The sequence below is a fragment of the Mytilus californianus genome, unplaced genomic scaffold (assembly GCF_021869535.1).
Source record: "Mytilus californianus isolate M0D057914Y unplaced genomic scaffold, xbMytCali1.0.p SCAF_10, whole genome shotgun sequence".
Lineage (NCBI taxonomy): Eukaryota > Metazoa > Mollusca > Bivalvia > Mytilida > Mytilidae > Mytilus > Mytilus californianus.
Genome location: NW_026262582.1, coordinates 66,894,326 through 66,912,535, shown reverse-complemented (window position 1 = coordinate 66,912,535; position 18,210 = coordinate 66,894,326). Strand labels below are relative to the sequence as shown.

The following is an 18,210-nucleotide window of genomic DNA, read 5'->3' as shown; positions in this document are numbered from 1 at the left end:
TGAAAGATAATATAAATAATGAACAGCATTTGCAAAATCAAATGTCCTATTAAAAGGATTCTTCAAAATAGATAAATAAATATATGTATATGTAGTACAATAAGTTGCGGAAAACATTTACATGATATAGTAAAGAGAAAAACATAAAACTTTTAAAGCTTTATACATGTTATAGACATGATCAATGAAACAATATTCATATATTATATACTTAAAAAAGAAAATCAATGAAGAATTAAGGCATTTGTCTCTTCTGCAAATGTTAACTGTTGATTAACATTTTTTTTCTGCTTCACTGTCTTAATTGCAAGAGATAATAAACCCCTGTTTTTCTATTCAATTTACCATTTCAAAATATTATGCATTCTGCATAATATATTTATTTCGAATAACTATATACAGTCTAGAAATATAAAATTTGTTTTTCTACAATACTTAGAAATAGGTAGACACATGGTAGAATGTAAGGCTGTTTCTGATTTGGGCCAAGTACATATAGAATTTATATTTAGAGACATTGTACAATTATTCTCTTTATACTGCTACTTTTACAACTGTTCCAAAATGAAATCTTTTGCTAAAATACCATCAATTATGAATTTGGAGGGGATACTGAAAATCTGTATTCTTTATCATGTTTATTGACGTTCTAAATAAAACTCTCCAGAAATGCATTGCTTACATCGTTGTCAATATAATGGAATTTGATGCGACTGTCATACAAGTGAGAAGTTTAGCTAGCTATAAAACCAGGTTTAATCCACCATTTTCTACATAAGAAAATGCCTGTACCAAGTCAGGAATATGACAGTTGTTATCCATTTGTTCGATGTGTTTGAGCTTTTGATTTTGCCATTTGATTAGGGACTTTCTGCCAACATCATAAACATATATGCAGTATAAAAAGGAGTAGATCACATTGTGCTTGAAGTGAATTACTTCCTAATTAATATCGAATAATCAAATAGCATTTCCTTCTTTTTACTTTCGAAATTACCCATAATTCTTCAGTTTTTTATCACATGGCTACTTAGTTCACCATTGGGATAGCATAATTTCTCCTAAAATGTGTAATGCATAGCTTAACATTATCAACATAAAAAAAGAAATACTATTATTAACAAAACAAAATGAAAGAACCTTAGTGAGCGTGCTCACATAACCCACGTCCCCACATTGTCATTGGAGAAATAAAATAAGTGTAAGAAAAAAAAATTGTATCAGAAAAAAAAATTGAATCCTAATTTCCTGTCGATATGCACATCTACGTAGTATGTCCTTATTATCTGAAAAGGTTTCATGAAATTCTGTTGTGTGTTTTGAGAGGAGTTGCGATGACAAAAGGTTGCAGTAGTATATTGGGCAAATAAGTTCAAAGGGGCGTAACTCCTGAAAAAAAAATTGAATCGTAATTTCATGTCGATATGCACATCTACGTAGTATGTCCTTATTATCTGAAAAGGTTTCATGAAATTCTGTTGTGTAGTTTGAGAGGAGTTGCGATGACAAAAGGTTGCAGTAGTACATTTAAGTAAATAAGTTCAAAGGGGCGTAACTCCTAGAAAAAGAATTGAATCGTAATTTCCTGTCGATATGCACGACTACATAGTATGTCCTTATTATCTAAAAAGGTTTCGTGAAATTCTGTTGTGTGGTTTGAGAGGAGTTGCGATGACAAGAAACAGGACTGACGGACTGACGGAAGGACAGACGGATGGGTCAAAAACATTATACCCTCCGCAACTATTGCGTGGGGTATAATGAAGCAAAAACCACATGACATGAAGTTTCAAATAATTATTCATGTACAATGATCAAAGCACTTTTTATTTTTTTATGAAATTCACAAAATTTTAGTCAGTTCAAAAAAATATAACCGTATTGCAATAAATAATAATATGTGCACAAGGATGTCTTGCTCAAGAGGTGGAAGGACCTTTTTTCAGGACGTTGGGATTGGGCCTAAATCATATTTATTTTTTGTGAGAATTTAGGATTCACATTTATCCGGACTCTGGAAATGATAATTAGTTTTTCGGGATCCAGGAAAGCATACTGTTTTCTTTCGAGAATTCTAGATTCAGTTTTTTTTCCATGAATTTGAAATAACACCCCCCCCCCCCCCCCCCCCCCCTCCCCCCCACCACCTATCTCCCTCTTGCAAATACTCACTCGGATATAACATATCTCCCTCTGATAAATTCCAAGAATTTAAAAATTATAATAGAATCTCGATCAGAGATTGACCAACACCAACATTATCTTCATCAACTTTTTGTATTTCCCTGTATCAATAACATTATGGTAAGCACTTCAGAGAAACACTTTCCTCGATGTCCTTATAGTTGTACAGAAAGCATTGTAAAAATGCATATGCTTCACATCTGAATTTACTTCTAAATGAATATAATAAATCAATATATCACACATTTTCATGTGAATATTCATTTGCCAGCTAGGCATTTGAATTAACATATCTTTCATTTAAATCAATATAACAGAACAAATTTTTAGCGACGTCTGCCACAATAGAGTTTATCTGAATATGATTCGTTTCCTCACTATAAATATTGTGCAGGAATCTGTGTTTGTAAGCTTCATTCTCAATGTTTGCCACATTATAATTAACGGAATATGATACGTTTCCTCAGTGTAAACATAGGTGCAGGAATCTGTTTGTAGGCTCCATTGTCAATGTTTGCTGTAGCTCTTCCAACCTCCTCATTCACTTTAATCAAAATACTCAGTAAGTCGTGCCTAAAAATAAGATAAAATTTTAAATTAATGCAAATGCTACCAATAATAAGGAACCTCATTTTTTTATGTTTGTCTGAAATTGGTATAATAGCTTCAGACAAGAATATTTTCAAAAAACATTAACATGAGGGACGAAGGCTTTTTCAGTCAGATGAGATAAACAAAACTACTTTAGTCTGTATTAAAAATAAACAAAACAAAATATACATAATGTGACTCTGTTTAAACTTTTCACGTTTTTTAAAATATCTCTTTTTTTCTAATTTCATTTTTTACAGTAAATTTAATGAGGTAGAAAAAGTCTGGAGCACATGATATCACTCTTTGTTAAAACGGATTTTACAGCTTAGTCTTTATTTTTCTGTTTTGTAGACTGTAATTCTTTAAACATCCTTTTTGCTTTTGCCAAAGTTATGACTGATTGTCTTTCACTTTTTGACTGTTCCCTAGGTATATTGCACCTCTGTTCAGTATTATAACAAAAATGACCAAGGTAGTTGATTTTCAGAAAGAAAAAAGTAATATACAGTGAATTATGTCTTTTTCCTTATTTCTAACTGGGAAAAGTGCTGTTCTGTCATGCTTTGTGCTCACTTTGAAATACATGTTTTATTAAGATGGCATTGGCTACAAATTGCTAAGGATTCTTAAGGATGTATTGTGATCATGATGTAAGCTATTCTGAATAAACTACAAGATAGATATAGATTCAACGACTTCAACAAGTGTGTCACAATATTTCTCCACTCAGGACAATTAAATTTGAATATTAAAATTGCCAGGCTTGCCGAGCTTTTTAGATAATCAAAATTTAGCTGTCGAGAGTTCTAGTGGAGGAATCTGTTTCTCTAATGATTTTTATCCTTTCTTTTTAAAAATCTGCAGAAAGTTGTGTTCTTTTTGTGATGTCATCAGACATGGTTTCCTTTTTTTCCTGACATCACAATAGGAAATTCAGAAAAAAACAAGAAAAAGATAATGTCATAATTAAATTTGACCAATCATTTGTGGACAGATATTTCACTAGTGAGAACATTTTTTTCAAAATCAACTTGAAAATGTTAAAATGGTGAAAAAAATAGAGAAAATATTTCACAAAATGTTTTTATTGCTTAAAGTCATTATACTTAATTAATTATTGATCATGTTTGGTTTTCAACAGACAGCAATTGCCAAGTGAAGGCAATATTTCATTTCATGCAACAACAGCCATTAAATTTAAGAGCCTCATCATGGGGTTTCTGATTATGTAATTACTCCACCGTTTTTATGTGATTACCAGACCAAATATTTCATGAACATTTGATTATTTGATAATCTAGGACTGTATTTTTTATTATTTGATTATCTTGTTTAAAAAAAAATTAATGATTATGTAATTATATTGGCAAACAATTTGTGCTTATGTGATGACTTGGACATCCCAATGAGGGGCCTCATTAAAGTAGTTATATATTCCTATACTTACTGATAAGCATATTTATCCAGATTCTGTGATAACTTATTGATATACCAGCTCCCCTGTGATCTACTTCTGTAGGAAACATAGCCGGGAACAGTAGCATATCCTAACAAGAAATCAGCTTCATCAGGGATTAACTCCCTTGGTCTGTCAACATTTAAATCCTGTCTTTCTTCAGAACTATCTGAAACTGGCATACTTCCTTTACCATCTGTTTCAATGACATGCCCTAAAATAAGTTATGATAATAATTAGATTTGGTTTAAAATCAGGAATACCCAACAATGTATCCGGCCTGTTTGGAAAATTTTTACACAACTATGCTATTAATATGATTAATATCATACAAAGAAATTGTACATGTATAAAATTTGAAAGTATACCAGGGCTTCCAAAAAACAAAATTGAGCCAGGTGGACAATTTTTTCAATCCCATTTTTAATCTCTTAATACTTTGTAACTTAAGGCAATTAAGGTTATCATTGGGGAATCAAGGAAATTCCAACAATGACTGACATGAAATGGATTATTTAGTACTTTCGATATAGATTCCATAAACTGACATTCCCACATTGATAGTTTTGTCATCTGACAGAGCATCATTTGAAGTGTGGAACAATAAGATTCAGTAAGAAGGGAAGAAGATGATTCTATCTTTTGTTTTAAAAGACATGTTTTCTAATACCAGAGGTTCACTTGACAAGGGTAAAGATCAGAACAGAGACAGAAAAACTAAAATCTGTGTTTTGTTGTCAAGCATCATCATGTTTAAGTCGTTCAAGTAAATACTTGAAATGATAATAAGATTCTTAGTATGAATTACCTAAAATTATGTTTTTCATTACTATGAAAGCTTCCAAATGCACAGTTAAAGATGATTTTTGGCTCTTTAACCTTTTAATTTTCATATTCAATCAGTTTAAATATATTTATGAGAAAATAAATTGTTTTTTTGATAGAATAATTAAGATGCAAACCAATTTTGTTTATGTCATATTTTTAATCAATAGATGGAACAGATATTACAGTTCCACAGGTTTCCCAGGAATTTAATTCTACAATAATTCAAACACAGATGTGCACTTTAATATAATACCTTCTTGTTTTTCTCTTCCTTGACAAGCCTGAATGAAGAACAACTTCGGTTTTCCCGCCAATGACGGACATCTTCTACCAGAAAAACAGCTGGTTAACTGACTAATTCTTACGATCCGTCCATCAGCTCCATAAACATGGCCGAGCACTCCATGTGTCAATATTGACACCACAAGGCAGTCATACTTTGAATGGTCTTCAAAGGCTGTTTCCACCATGATCTGAGTCATTCGTGTTGAGTCTACGTCATTGTAGGAACGTACTTCAAAATCCAACTTCCTCCATATGTAATCCAGTTTTTCTAAAAAAAGAGAATATTTATATAATTAATTATCACTTGATACAACTAATCAACATATTTTACAAGAGTAACACAATGGATGTCACATGTGGAGCAGTATCTACTAACTCTTCAGGAGCACCTGTGATCACCTAAAAATTTTATGGGGTTTGTGTTGCTCAATCTTTAGTTTTCTATGTTATGTTTTGAATACTCTTGCATGTCTTTTGGTTGTTTTTCATTTTTTGCCATGGAATTGTGAGTTTGTTTTAGTATCTTTCATCTGTTTTTTATATAATCATATATCATTCTTACAAAATCTACAAATACTGACTTAGAACAACTTCTGTCAAAAATGTATAGCCATGTCTTTTCACCTTACAAATATATATAACACTAATATAACTAGAGGCTCTAAAGAGCCTGTGTCGCTCACCTTGGTCTATGTGCATATTAAACAAAGGACACAGGTGGATTCATGACAAAATTGTGTTTTGGTGATGGTGATGTGTTTGTAGATCTTACTTTACTGAACATTCTTGATGCTTACAATTATCTCTATCTATAATGAACTTGGCCCTGTAGTTTCAGTGGAAATTATTTTGTAAAAATTTACAAAATTTATGAAAATTGTTAAAAATTTATTATAAAGGGCAATAACTCCTTAAGGGGTCAATTGACCATTTTGGTCATGTGACTTATTTGTAGGTCTTACTTTGCTGTACATTATTGCTCTTTACAGTTTATCTCTATCTATAATAATATTCAAGATAATAACCAAAAGCTGAAAAAATTTCTAAAAATTACCAATTCAGGGGCAGCAACCCAACAACGGGTTGCCTGAATGGTCTGAAAATTTAAGGGCAGATAGATCTTGACCTAATGAACAATTTTGTTTTTGAAAGATTTGCTAGAAATGCTTTGGGTTTAGATATATGAGCCAAAAACTGCATTTTACCCTATGTACTATTATTAGCCATGTAGGCCATCTTGGTTTGAGGGTGGGGTCATCAAACACAATTTTTAAACTACATACCCTAATGATGATTGTTTACAACTTTAGTTAAATTCATCTTAGTAGTTTCAGAGGAGAAGAGTTTTGTAAAAGATAACAAAAATTTACGAAAAATTGTTAAAAATTGACTATAAAAGAGCAATAACTCCTTAAGGGGTCAACTGACCATTTTGGTCATGTTGACTTATTTGTAAAACTTACTTTGCTGAACATTATTGCTGTTTACAGTTTATCTCTATCTATAATAATATTCAAGATAATAACCAAATAAGGCAAAATTTCCTTAAAATTACTAATTCAGGGGCAGCAACCTAACAACGGGTTGTCCGATTCATCTGAAAATTTCAGGGCAGATAGATCTTGAGCTAATAAACATTTTTACCCATGTCAGATTTGCTCTCAATGCTTTGGTTTCAGAGATATAAGCCAAAATCTACATTTTATCCCTATGTTCTATTTTTAGCAATGGCGGCCATCTTGGTTAGTTGGCCGGGTCACCGGACACATTTTTTAAACTAGATACCCTAATGATGATATTGGCCAAGTTTGGTCAAATTTGGCCCAGTAGTTTCAGAGGAGAAGATTTTTGTAAAAGTTTACGGACGACACACGACGGACGCAGGACGACGGACGCCAAGTGATGAGAAAAGCTCACTTGGCCCTTTGGGCCAGGTGAGCTAAAAAGGGGTACAGAATATTTGGTTTAATAATATACCTTTCTATTTATCTTTTTAACTTTCGATTGTTAAAAACACCACAAGTTTGATGTTATGCCACTTTATTCCACCAGAAACAAAAAAGCCATTGAAAACATGCAACTTTACTGGTGTCAGACCACCAATTAAAAGTCCCTATCTGTTCAACCAAATTTTGCAATTTTCACAGCTTTCTAAATATTTTACCTTAAGTTTAACTTCATAGAAACCAGATATATCCTGAATTGTACATGTATCAGCTTTCTACATGCCAATTTTCAACATACGTTAATCATATAAGAAAGAAGAGGTCTCCCAAATAGAGGTACCACTAAAAATAACCCCTGGTTTTCTGGAAATCTTAAATTAGTATACTATGGAGTGTACTAATCCTCAATGTTGAATGCAAACTCATAGACAAGTAAATTTTGGCTCAAAATGGTCTTAATATATTTCTCTTTCACCAAAAGTTTCATTTCTGCCAATTTGTTGGTTAGTTTAAGAAAACAATGACATCAAATGCACTATTTTTTGTCCGAGTAGGCCTACTTTTACATACGTTCTAAATTGGAGGGAGTGAGTTGGTGGTCTGACACCTAAAGGTAGGAGATAACATCTTATTCTGAAGGACGCCTCCGGGTGCGGGAGTTTCTCGCTGCATTGAAGACCCATTGGTGGCCTTCGGCTGTTGTCTGCTCTATGGTCGGGTCGTTGTCTCTTTGACACATTCCCCATTTCCATTCTCAATTTTATTCCATTCTCAATTTTATTCCATTCTCAATTTTAATAAGATACTTCTAATTTCCAGACACAACTTAAACAGTATGTTGACTCCCAAAGAGTTGTCTCCCTTGTGTGATATTCCCTTATAGAACTACAAGATTATGTTTACCTGCATCTTTTTCTGTACCAGTTCTTGCTGGCATCTCCTTGCTTTGTGGATCATTTCTGATTTTATGGAAGTGCTGGTTGTTCATTATTATGGCTAAACCTAAAAATATATTTTTTTTTAGTAATTGTTGGTAAAAATATACACACTTATCTGTAATTTTTTCAAAACATTTATATTATTGCTGCTATAATATAAATTACGAGAATGAAATTTCATTTGTATACTCAAATTTTGAGAATATCCAACATTGTAATAAAGAACACTAGACTTGCCAACTGCAGTGGGGGTTTTAGTGCTTGACCAGATTTTTAAGGGTAACTATTTTTGCGGTGTTTCTGTGTGCACTGGTTTTTACTCTTTAAATAGTCTCATATCTCTTCTGTTTTCTATTGGTATACTGATGATGAGCTAATAAGCCTTGATTTCTTTTATTTTAATGATTCTTGTACTTATTAGATGTCAAAATAACTTTAGAATAGAGAATAAAAATGGCATAAAAAAATAAAGGATACAAAATGAACTCCAGTCCCCCATTTCCCTCTCCAAAGACCTGCCCCATTCCCTATCTCCCTCTTGCTAATTCTATCTCGTATAACAAATCCCCCTCTAATTAAGTCAAAAAAAATTTAAATTTGAATAAAACCCTGACCAACACCAACATTATCTTCATCAATTTGTTGCACCATGACTCAAAAGACCTAAACCTAAATGTCCTAAAGTTAGAACGATGAAGACAGATCTTGGGTTAGTCTCATGAGTCTATCAGCAGTATTTCTAATGATTGGAATGACCAATTAAAATCACCAAATCCTATCAATACAGATACATTGCTGGATATACATCTCAAAGAAGGAATTACTACACTACACCTTCAAAGCGCATTAACAAAAACATTTAATGACATTCTGCTGATCTGTTTTGTTAATCTCCTACATCAGGAAAAATCTGGTTGAATGAATTTCTCAAGTTGAAATTATCCTCGATCTACTTGATAGTCCACCTTCCTTTTCTGGCACCTGATATTCATTGCTTAAATAAAAGGCTCGCAATGAACAGTATGTTTACACTGGAAAAACTTTACAAAATCAATAAAACTGATAGCGATACTTTATATATGTTACAAAACAGTCTTATCGCACATCGCCACACATAATTGACATGTGTCACTACACACAATTGATTTTATTCAGTTGGCCGTTTACAAAACAAAAAGACTCACCTTTTAACTTCTATTAGATAAATTTCATGTTAGGTGTAGCACAACTTTCAATTTACAAAACTAGACAAAAGTATTTGAAAATAAATGTGGATAGTGTCCACATGTGGACACAGATGATGCTCGCTTGCATATTATATAGTTATAAAGGGACATAACTGAAGAACGGTAAAAGTGATGCTACCCAAATTTGAACTTGATCTGAGTTTTGTGGTAATAAGCATTGTGTGTAAGTCTCATAACATTTGGTTGAGGCTAGCTTAAGTAGAGAACAGAAACTAAAAATTCAGCAATTTTTATGTTTATAAAGGAACATAACTCAAGAATGGTAAAAGTGTTGCCACCAAATTTCATACTTTTAAAATCTGTATTATGTAGTAATAAGCATTGTGTATAAGTTTCATAACATTTGGTTGAAGCAAACTAAAGTTAGAAAACGGAAACAAAAAATTTGTACTTGATCTTAGTTTTGTGGTAATGAATATTGTGTATAGGTTTCATAATGTTTGGTTGGGGCAAACTTAAGTTACAGAATGGAAACTAAAAATTTTGCAATCTTTCGATTCATAAAGGGGCATAACTCAATAATGGTTAAAGTGACACTACCCAAATTCAACTTGATCTGTGTTTTATCAGTGGAAGTAAAAATTAAACATTGCATTGTATAAACATTGATTGTAGTTGATTCAACTATAATCATGGACAAAGGGAGGATAACTCAAATTTTAAAAATTACTCGATATTTAAAAGAAAATAAAAATTTTGCAATTTTTCCATTTATAAAGGGGCATAACTCTAGAACGGTTTAAGTGACGCCACCAAAATTCAAACTTGATCTCTGTTTTGTGGTAATAAGCAATGTGTATAAGATTCATAACATTTGGTAGAGGCAAACTCAAGTTAGAGAACGGAAACCAATTTTGGGACGGACGTATTTACAGACCGACAAGGGTAAAACTTAATGCCTCCACCGCTACGGCGGGGGCATAATAAAAATATTGATTGCACAAGGCTCTTTCAATATACACTACAAAATTACGAAACGCATGGAATATACACTTCTTTATTATACAATGAAAAACAGTTTAGATCTTTTTGAGAAACACTTTTTATGTAGAAACCCTGTTTTACAATACACCTTATCGCTATTTGTCTGCCATTACTGGACATCACACAAGTTCCCGTAAAATTTTGACGTCATAATAGAAAATATCTGACGCCACAATGGAAAAGTGATTGTTGTATGACGTCAAAAGTTCGAGCGGGACTGATTCTCGGGTCAAGCGGGATTAGCGATAAGGTGTATATAATGCAACATATATATGTATTGAATTCAGAATGTGAGTTTTTATTCTTGCATTACTCATCAGTCGCATAATTCGCATTAATAAAAAACCTCACAATAATTTCTGAATTTACAGTAATGAGGTTTTAAGCTCTACTTAAGCATGATATAAATCCACAAAGCTCTAGATATTGGCATTAACCCTTGTATTAAAAACATGATAAATTGAACAAATGTAGGCATATTTACACATATGGCCCCTTTATGCATCCCATCTGCCCCATTTATTCAAGCCAGTCAAAAAATCAAGGAAAAAAACATTCAACTATCAAAATGTTAAGCTCCACTTAAACAAGATATAAATCTACAAACCCCTAGGTCTGGCATTCATCTTATAGAAAGGCATAGCAGAATCATCAATGGCGACAGCCTCCATTTGCCTGACGATGACATCATCCTGTCGATTTGGTTGTCGTATGCTCTGGTTAATTAGAGGATTTAAACCTGAAAAAAATAATTTAATAATATCATCAAACAAATTCCAAGAAGTATGAATACTAGGATTCATTGATTGATCGTCTGTTGGTGTTTAATGACACTTTCGTCAATCTTGGTTACTGTAAAACAACTTGCTTTCATGAGCGATTTATTTTTGCAACTTTCTTGAGTTGAAAATAAACGTGAAAATAAAAAGTGGCAAATAGGCAAAACTATGATCTAGCCTTATATGAATACAAAAAAAAATCTAAAAAATCACAAATATAAATTGCCACATTTTGGCTAAAAAGGGCTAAACATGAAAATAAAGTATCTGCAAAAATAAGCTGGTTTACAGTATATCATATAGTCATGTGTCTATACCAAGTTAGGAACCTTGTCAGAGCTTGTAGTCAAAGAGACCTATCATTGTGGACCTCTGATTAGAATATAACACATTACTTACTTGGACCAACTTGTGCTCCTGAATTTGACAGATTGATAGGGGGTGTGGCTGCTCTGAAATCTGTGTCCTCATTTCCTTGAGACACTCTAGCTTCACCTGTAATTTCATAAAATTACTCAAAAATACATTAAGCCAACAGTTGTTAATCGATGCTCAAATATCATCAATCAATTCAGAAGATACAAATCAAGGTGTAAGTAAATTAAAACCTTACTAAATATTATTGTTATAAACATACCGGTTACGCACATTTACAGTCCAACAACCTGTCAATACCATTTATTTTGGCTTAGCACAAGGTCATATTTTTCTCTGACTGTTAATGACATCTTTACACTAAATCCATTGGATGTTTGATGTGTACTGATTGATATTTTAGTGTTAGATACATGATTTTTTTATTAGTTGTTATTGGCTTTGAACTAGCTTTCAGTAACTGCAAGTACTCTCAGATCTGTACTTTGTGTCTTTTTTGTTGTGGAGATGTATAAATAATACCAAACCATGTATGGTCTGTGTTTTTGTAAGTTGTCTTTTCTGCTATGTATTGATCTAATGAGTTAAGCCCTTTTCAACTGATTTTACAGTTTGTTCATATGTTGTGCTGTTAACCACTGTCCCAGGTTAGGGGGAGGATTGGGTGCCCGCACACATGTTTAACCCAGCCAAATTCTTTATGTGCCTTTCCCAAGTTAGGAGCCTGTAGTTCAGTGATTGTGGTTGATTCATGTCTTTCATATATATGTTCTTTACAAATTGTTTTGTTATAAATTAGGCTGTTAGTTTTCTCAATTGAATTGTTTCGCATTTTTTCATGTCAGGGCCTTTTATAGCCAACTATTTGGAATGGGTTTTTCTCATTGTTGAAGGCCGTATGGTTGCCTAGAATTGCTTACATCCACTTCATTTAAACTTTAGTGGATAGTTGTCTCATTGGCAATCTTACCACATCTCCTTACTTTTATATTAAACAATAAGTGAGAGGATGAGTATCACCATCTGTTATGCATGCACTACCTGCCATGTGAATCCACACTTAGTCAAAATGTCGCAATCAGGAATGAAAGGGTGACTGCTTGTGAATGGAGAGATAAACACTCTGATTTACATTCCTGTCAAAAATTACACAATATGCAGACAGGTATTTCAGTGTGAATCCTACAAAATCACCAGTATTCACCAAAAAGAGATATTTAAAAAAAAAACATTTATGTATCATGAACAGTTTTTCAGAGTACAACAACATACTGATGATTAATATTTTTTTCTTATGTTGGGATCAATTTTCTTGGTTGGGAAAAACTAGAGGCTCTCAAGAGCCTGTGTCGCTCACCTTGGTCTATGTGCATATTAAACAAAGGACACAGATGGATTCATGACAAAATTGTGTTTTGGTGATGGTGATGTGTTTGTAGATCTTACTTTACTGAACATTCTTGCTCCTTACTATTATCTCTATCTATGATGAACTTGCCCCAGTAGTTACAGTGGAAAATATTTTGTAAAAATTTACAAAAATTTACAAAGTTTATGAAAATTGAAAAATTGACTATAAAGGGCAATAACTCCTTAAGGGGTCAATTGACAATTTTGGTCATGTTGACTTATTTGTAGATCTTACTTTGCTGTACATTATTGCAGTTTACAGTTTATCTCTATCTATAATAATATTCAAGATAATAACCAAAAGCTGCAAAATTTTCTTAAAATTACCAATTCAGGGGCAGCAACCTACCAACGTGTTGCCTGATTGGTCTGAAAATTTCAGGGCAGATAGATCTTGACCTAATGAACAATTTTATCCCGTCAGATTTGCTCTTAAAGCTTTGGTTTCAGAGATATGAGCCAATAAAATGCTCCGCTCGGCACAGCTTGATACGACCGCAGAGGTCAAACCCTGAACAGTTGGGGCAATTATGGACACAACATTCAAGCTTGATACAGCACTTTATTTGGACTGTAATTAAATATTTGACACAGCATAGGTTTCTGACACAGAATGAATGTGGTCTAAGAACTTAAAAATTTTGAATTTACCTTTTCAAACCATATCATTATTATTTGCTTTTATATATAAATCAGAAATAACCAATTTTAAAGAAAAAAAGGAAAAAAAAATCCCCTCCCCAAATTTTTTGAACCCCCTTATGATTCATCATCCCCAAACTCAATCCCACCTTCCCTTTGTGGTATAGTACCTTGCAGTACAATTTCAGAGAGATCCATACACTTGAACACAAGTTATTGTCTGGAAACTAGAAAAATGCTTGTTTTTTTACTCCTTTTTGGCCCCTTATTCCTAAACGTTTTGGGCAATTACCCCCAAACTCAATTCCAGCTTTCCCTTTGTGATATGGAACCTTGTAGTACAATTTCAGAAAGATCCATACACTTACACACAAGTTATTGTCATGAAACTAGAAAATTGCTTGTTTTTTGCCCCTTTTTTGGCCCCTAATTCCTAAAATTTGGAGGCAATTACCCCAAAATCAATCCCAGCATTCCCTTTGTGATATGTAACCCTGTGGTACAATGTCAGAGAGATCCATACACTAACACACAAGTTATGTCTGGAAGTTACAAAAATGCTTACTTTTGTCCCCTTTTTTGGCCCCTAATTCCTTAACTGTTGGTACCATAACCCCCAAAATCAATCGCAACCTTCCTTTTGTGGTACAAAATGTATTGAACCTTTTTGTAAAATTTCATAGAGATCCATTCACTTAAACTAAAGTTAGAGTGCGAAAACCAATTAGTCTTCAGACTACGACGACGATGCCAACGTCATACCAATATACGACGGCAAAATTTTTTTTTGCGGTCTTATAAAAACTGCATTTTACCCTATGTACTATTTTTTAGCCATGTCAGCCATCTTGGTTCGCAGGTGGGGTCATAGGACACATTTTTTGAACTAGTTACCCTAATGATGATTGTGGACAAGTTTGGTTAAATTTGTCTTAGTAGTTTCAGAGGAGAATATTTTTGTACAAGATTACAAAAATTTACGAAAAATGGTTAAAAATTGACTATAAAGGGCAATAACTCCTTAAGGGGTCAACTGACCATTTTAGTCAAGTTGACTTATTTGTAGATCTTACTTTGCTGAACATTATTGCTGTTTATAGTTTATCTCTATCTATAATAATATTCAAGATAATAACCAATAAAATGCTCCGCAGGGCGCAGCTTGATACATCCGCAGAGGTCGAACCCTAAACAGTTGGGGCAAGTATGAACACATCATTCAAGCTTGATACAGCTCTGAATTTGGATTGTGATTAAATATTTGACACAGCATAGGTTACTGACACAGAATGAATGTGGTCTAAGAACTTAAAAATTTTAAATTGGACATTCACCTATTATGGTCAAATATCCAAAATCTAAATTCATGGTTAGATTCAGCATATCAAAGAACCCCAAGAATTCAATTTTTGATGAAATCAAACAAAGTTTAATTTAGGACCCTTTTGACCTCAATGTGAACAAAGTTGATAACGGGGCCCAAAAATCAAAAATCTAAATACATGGTTAGATTCAGCATATCAAAGAACCCCATATATTCAATTTTTGTTGAAATCAAACAAAGTTTAATTTTGGACCCCAATTTGGACCAACTTGAAAACTGGGCCCATAATCAAAAATCTAAATACATGTTAAGATTCAGCATATCAAAGAACCCTAAGAATTCAATTTTTGTTAAAATCAAACTAAGTTTAATTTTGGACCCTTTGGACCTTAATGTAGACCAATTTGAAAACGGAACCAAAAATTAAGAATCTAAATACACGGTTAGATTCGGCATTTCAAAGAACCCCAATAATTCAATTTTTGATGAAATCAAACAAAGTTTAATTTTGGACCCTAAGGACCTCAATGTGGACCAATTTAAAAACGGGGACCAAAATCCAAAAACTTAATACACGGTTAGATTCAGCATATTAAAGAACCCCAAGAATTCAAGAATAAAACCCCATTGAAATTGGTCAAGAAATAAGCAATTTATAAAAAGTATCTTCTTTTGCACAATACTGTGCAACTGAATATTTCTTGCTATTGCGCAATACTGTACAATTGACAAGTTCTTGCTATTGCGCAATATTGTGCTATTGGATATTTCTTGCTATTGCGCAATACTGTCCAATTGAAGATTTCTTGCTATTGCGCAATACTGTGCATTGGAAGATTTCTTGCTATTGTGCAACACTGTGCAATTGAAAATTTCTTGCTATTGCACAATACTTATTATATAATAATTTACACATCCTGTTTGGTGTGTATCTCCCACCATATCATTATTATTTGCTTTAAATATAAATCAAAAATAACCAACTAAAAATGGAAAATTTTAAAAGAAAAAAAAAGGAAAAAAAGAAAAAAAAGGAAACCCCCCCCCCAATTTTTTGAAACCCCTTATGATTCATCACCCCCAAACTCAATCCCAGCCTTCCCTTTTATAGTATGGTACCTTGCAGTACAATTTCAGAGAGATCCATACACTTGAACACAAGTAATTGTCTGGAAACTAGAAAAAATGCTATTTTTGGCCCCTTCTTCCTAAACGTTTTGGGCAATTACCCCCAAACTCAATTCCAGCTTTCCCTTTGTGATATGGAACCTTGTAGTTCAATTTCAGAAAGATCCATACACTTACACACAAGTTATTATCATGAAACTAGAAAAATGCTTGTTTTTTGCCCCTTTTTTGGCCCCTAATTCCTAAAATTTTGAGGCAATTACCCCAAAAATCAATCCCAGCATTCCCTTTGTGATATGGAACCTTGTGGTACAATGTCAGAGAGATCCATACACTAACACACAAGTGATGTCTGGAAGTTACAAAAATGCTTATTTTTGGCCCCTTTTTTGCCCCTAATTCCTTAACTGTTGGTACCATAACCCCCAAAATCAATCCCAACCTTCCTTTTGTGGTATTGAACCTTATGGTAAAATTTCACGGAGATCCATTCACTTAAACTAAAGTTAGAGTGAGAAAACCAATGTGTCTTCGGACGACGACGCAGGACGACGAAGACGACGACGATGACGACGCCAACGTCATACCAATATACAACCAAAAATTTTTTAATTTATGCGGTCGTATAAAAACGGCAAAATTTCCTTAAAATTACCAATTCAGGGGCAGCAACCCAACAATGGGTTGTCCGAAACATCTGAAAATTTCAGGGCAGATAGATCTTGACCTGATAAACAATTTTACTCCAGTCAGATTTGCTCTTATTGCTTTGGTTTCAGAGATATAAGCTAAAATCTACATTTTACCCCTATGTTCTATTTTTAGCCATGGCGGCCATCTTGGTTGGTTAGCCGGGTCACCGGACACATTTTTTTAACTAGATTCCCCAATGATAATTGTGGCCAAGCTTGGTTAAATTTGGCCAAGTAGTTTCAGAGGAGAAGATTGTTGTAAAAGTTAACGGACGACGGATGACTGACGCCAAGTGATGAGAAAAGCTCACTTGGCCCTTTGGGCCAGGTGAGCTAAAAATCATATTTCAATGGTATATACTTATTTAATAAATCCAAGAAAATTGATATACATGTACCACAAATATTGATGTATCCACACTAACTACACTCCTGACATATGATACAACAACTTACCTGATGAGACATCAAAATTCTCCTCTTGATAAACACTTCTTTCTGACCGTGCGTCTAGATTCTCAGATCCTGTAATGAAATGCAAAATAATCAAGACTATTGTTAACGAAATATGTTTGCGTCTTTCAAATAACATTAACGGTACCAATTTTTCTGCACCAGATGCACATTTTGAAAACAAAAGTCTCTTCAGTGATGCTCGGGACCAAAATACTTGAAAATCCAAAGCTTATTAAAAATATGAAGAGCTTCAAAGCTATTTCTTTATTATTTCTTCATACAAATGCAGAAACTGAAAAAAAATATGCTAGGATGGAGAAACATTAACTGTATCATTAAAAATTAAATAAGAATAAAATGCTTCGCTGGGCGCAGCTTGATACGACCGCAGAGGTCGAACCCTGAACAGTTGGGGCAAGTATGGACACAACATTCAAGCTTGATACAGCTCTGAATTTGGATTGTGATTAAATATTTGACACAGCATAGGTTTCTGACACAGAAAGAATGTGGTCTAAGAACTTCAATTTTTTTAATTTACCTATTATGGTCCAATGTCCAAAATCAAAATACATGGTTAGATTCAGCATATCAAAGAACCCCATATATTCAATTTTTGTTGAAATCAAACAAAGTTTAATTTTGGACCCCAACTTCGACAAACTTGAAAACTGGTCCCATAATAAAAAATCTAAACACATGTTTAGATTCAGCATATCAAAGTACCCCAAGAATTCAATTTTTGTTAAAATCAAACTAAGTTTAATTTTGGACCCTTTGGACCTTAATGTAGACCAATTTAAAAAATGGGACCCAAAATTAAAAATCTAAAAACACGGTTAGATTTGGCATATCAAAGAACCCCAATAATTAAATTTTTGATGAAATCAAACAAAGTTTAATTTTGAACCCTTTTGACCTCAATATGAACCAATTTGATAG

General features: G+C 33.3%; 1 protein-coding gene across 3 annotated transcripts in view; it reads right to left on the bottom strand.

Annotated features, from left to right (window-relative positions):
• Positions 1 to 2,372: 2,372 nt before the first annotated feature.
• Positions 2,373 to 18,210, bottom strand: part of LOC127718964 (caspase-8-like) — a 33,909-nt gene continuing 18,071 nt past the window's right edge. For all 3 annotated transcript variants that reach the window (XM_052225033.1, XM_052225035.1, XM_052225036.1), the window contains exons 6-12: positions 17,269 to 17,337; positions 11,641 to 11,736; positions 11,070 to 11,201; positions 8,197 to 8,295; positions 5,316 to 5,615; positions 4,226 to 4,448; positions 2,373 to 2,757 (exon numbers count right to left, since the gene is read on the bottom strand). In XM_052225033.1, the coding sequence (XP_052080993.1) occupies positions 2,625 to 2,757; positions 4,226 to 4,448; positions 5,316 to 5,615; positions 8,197 to 8,295; positions 11,070 to 11,201; positions 11,641 to 11,736; positions 17,269 to 17,337 (1,052 nt within the window). In that variant the 3' untranslated portion in view covers positions 2,373 to 2,624. The remainder of the gene's footprint in view (positions 2,758 to 4,225; positions 4,449 to 5,315; positions 5,616 to 8,196; positions 8,296 to 11,069; positions 11,202 to 11,640; positions 11,737 to 17,268; positions 17,338 to 18,210) is intronic.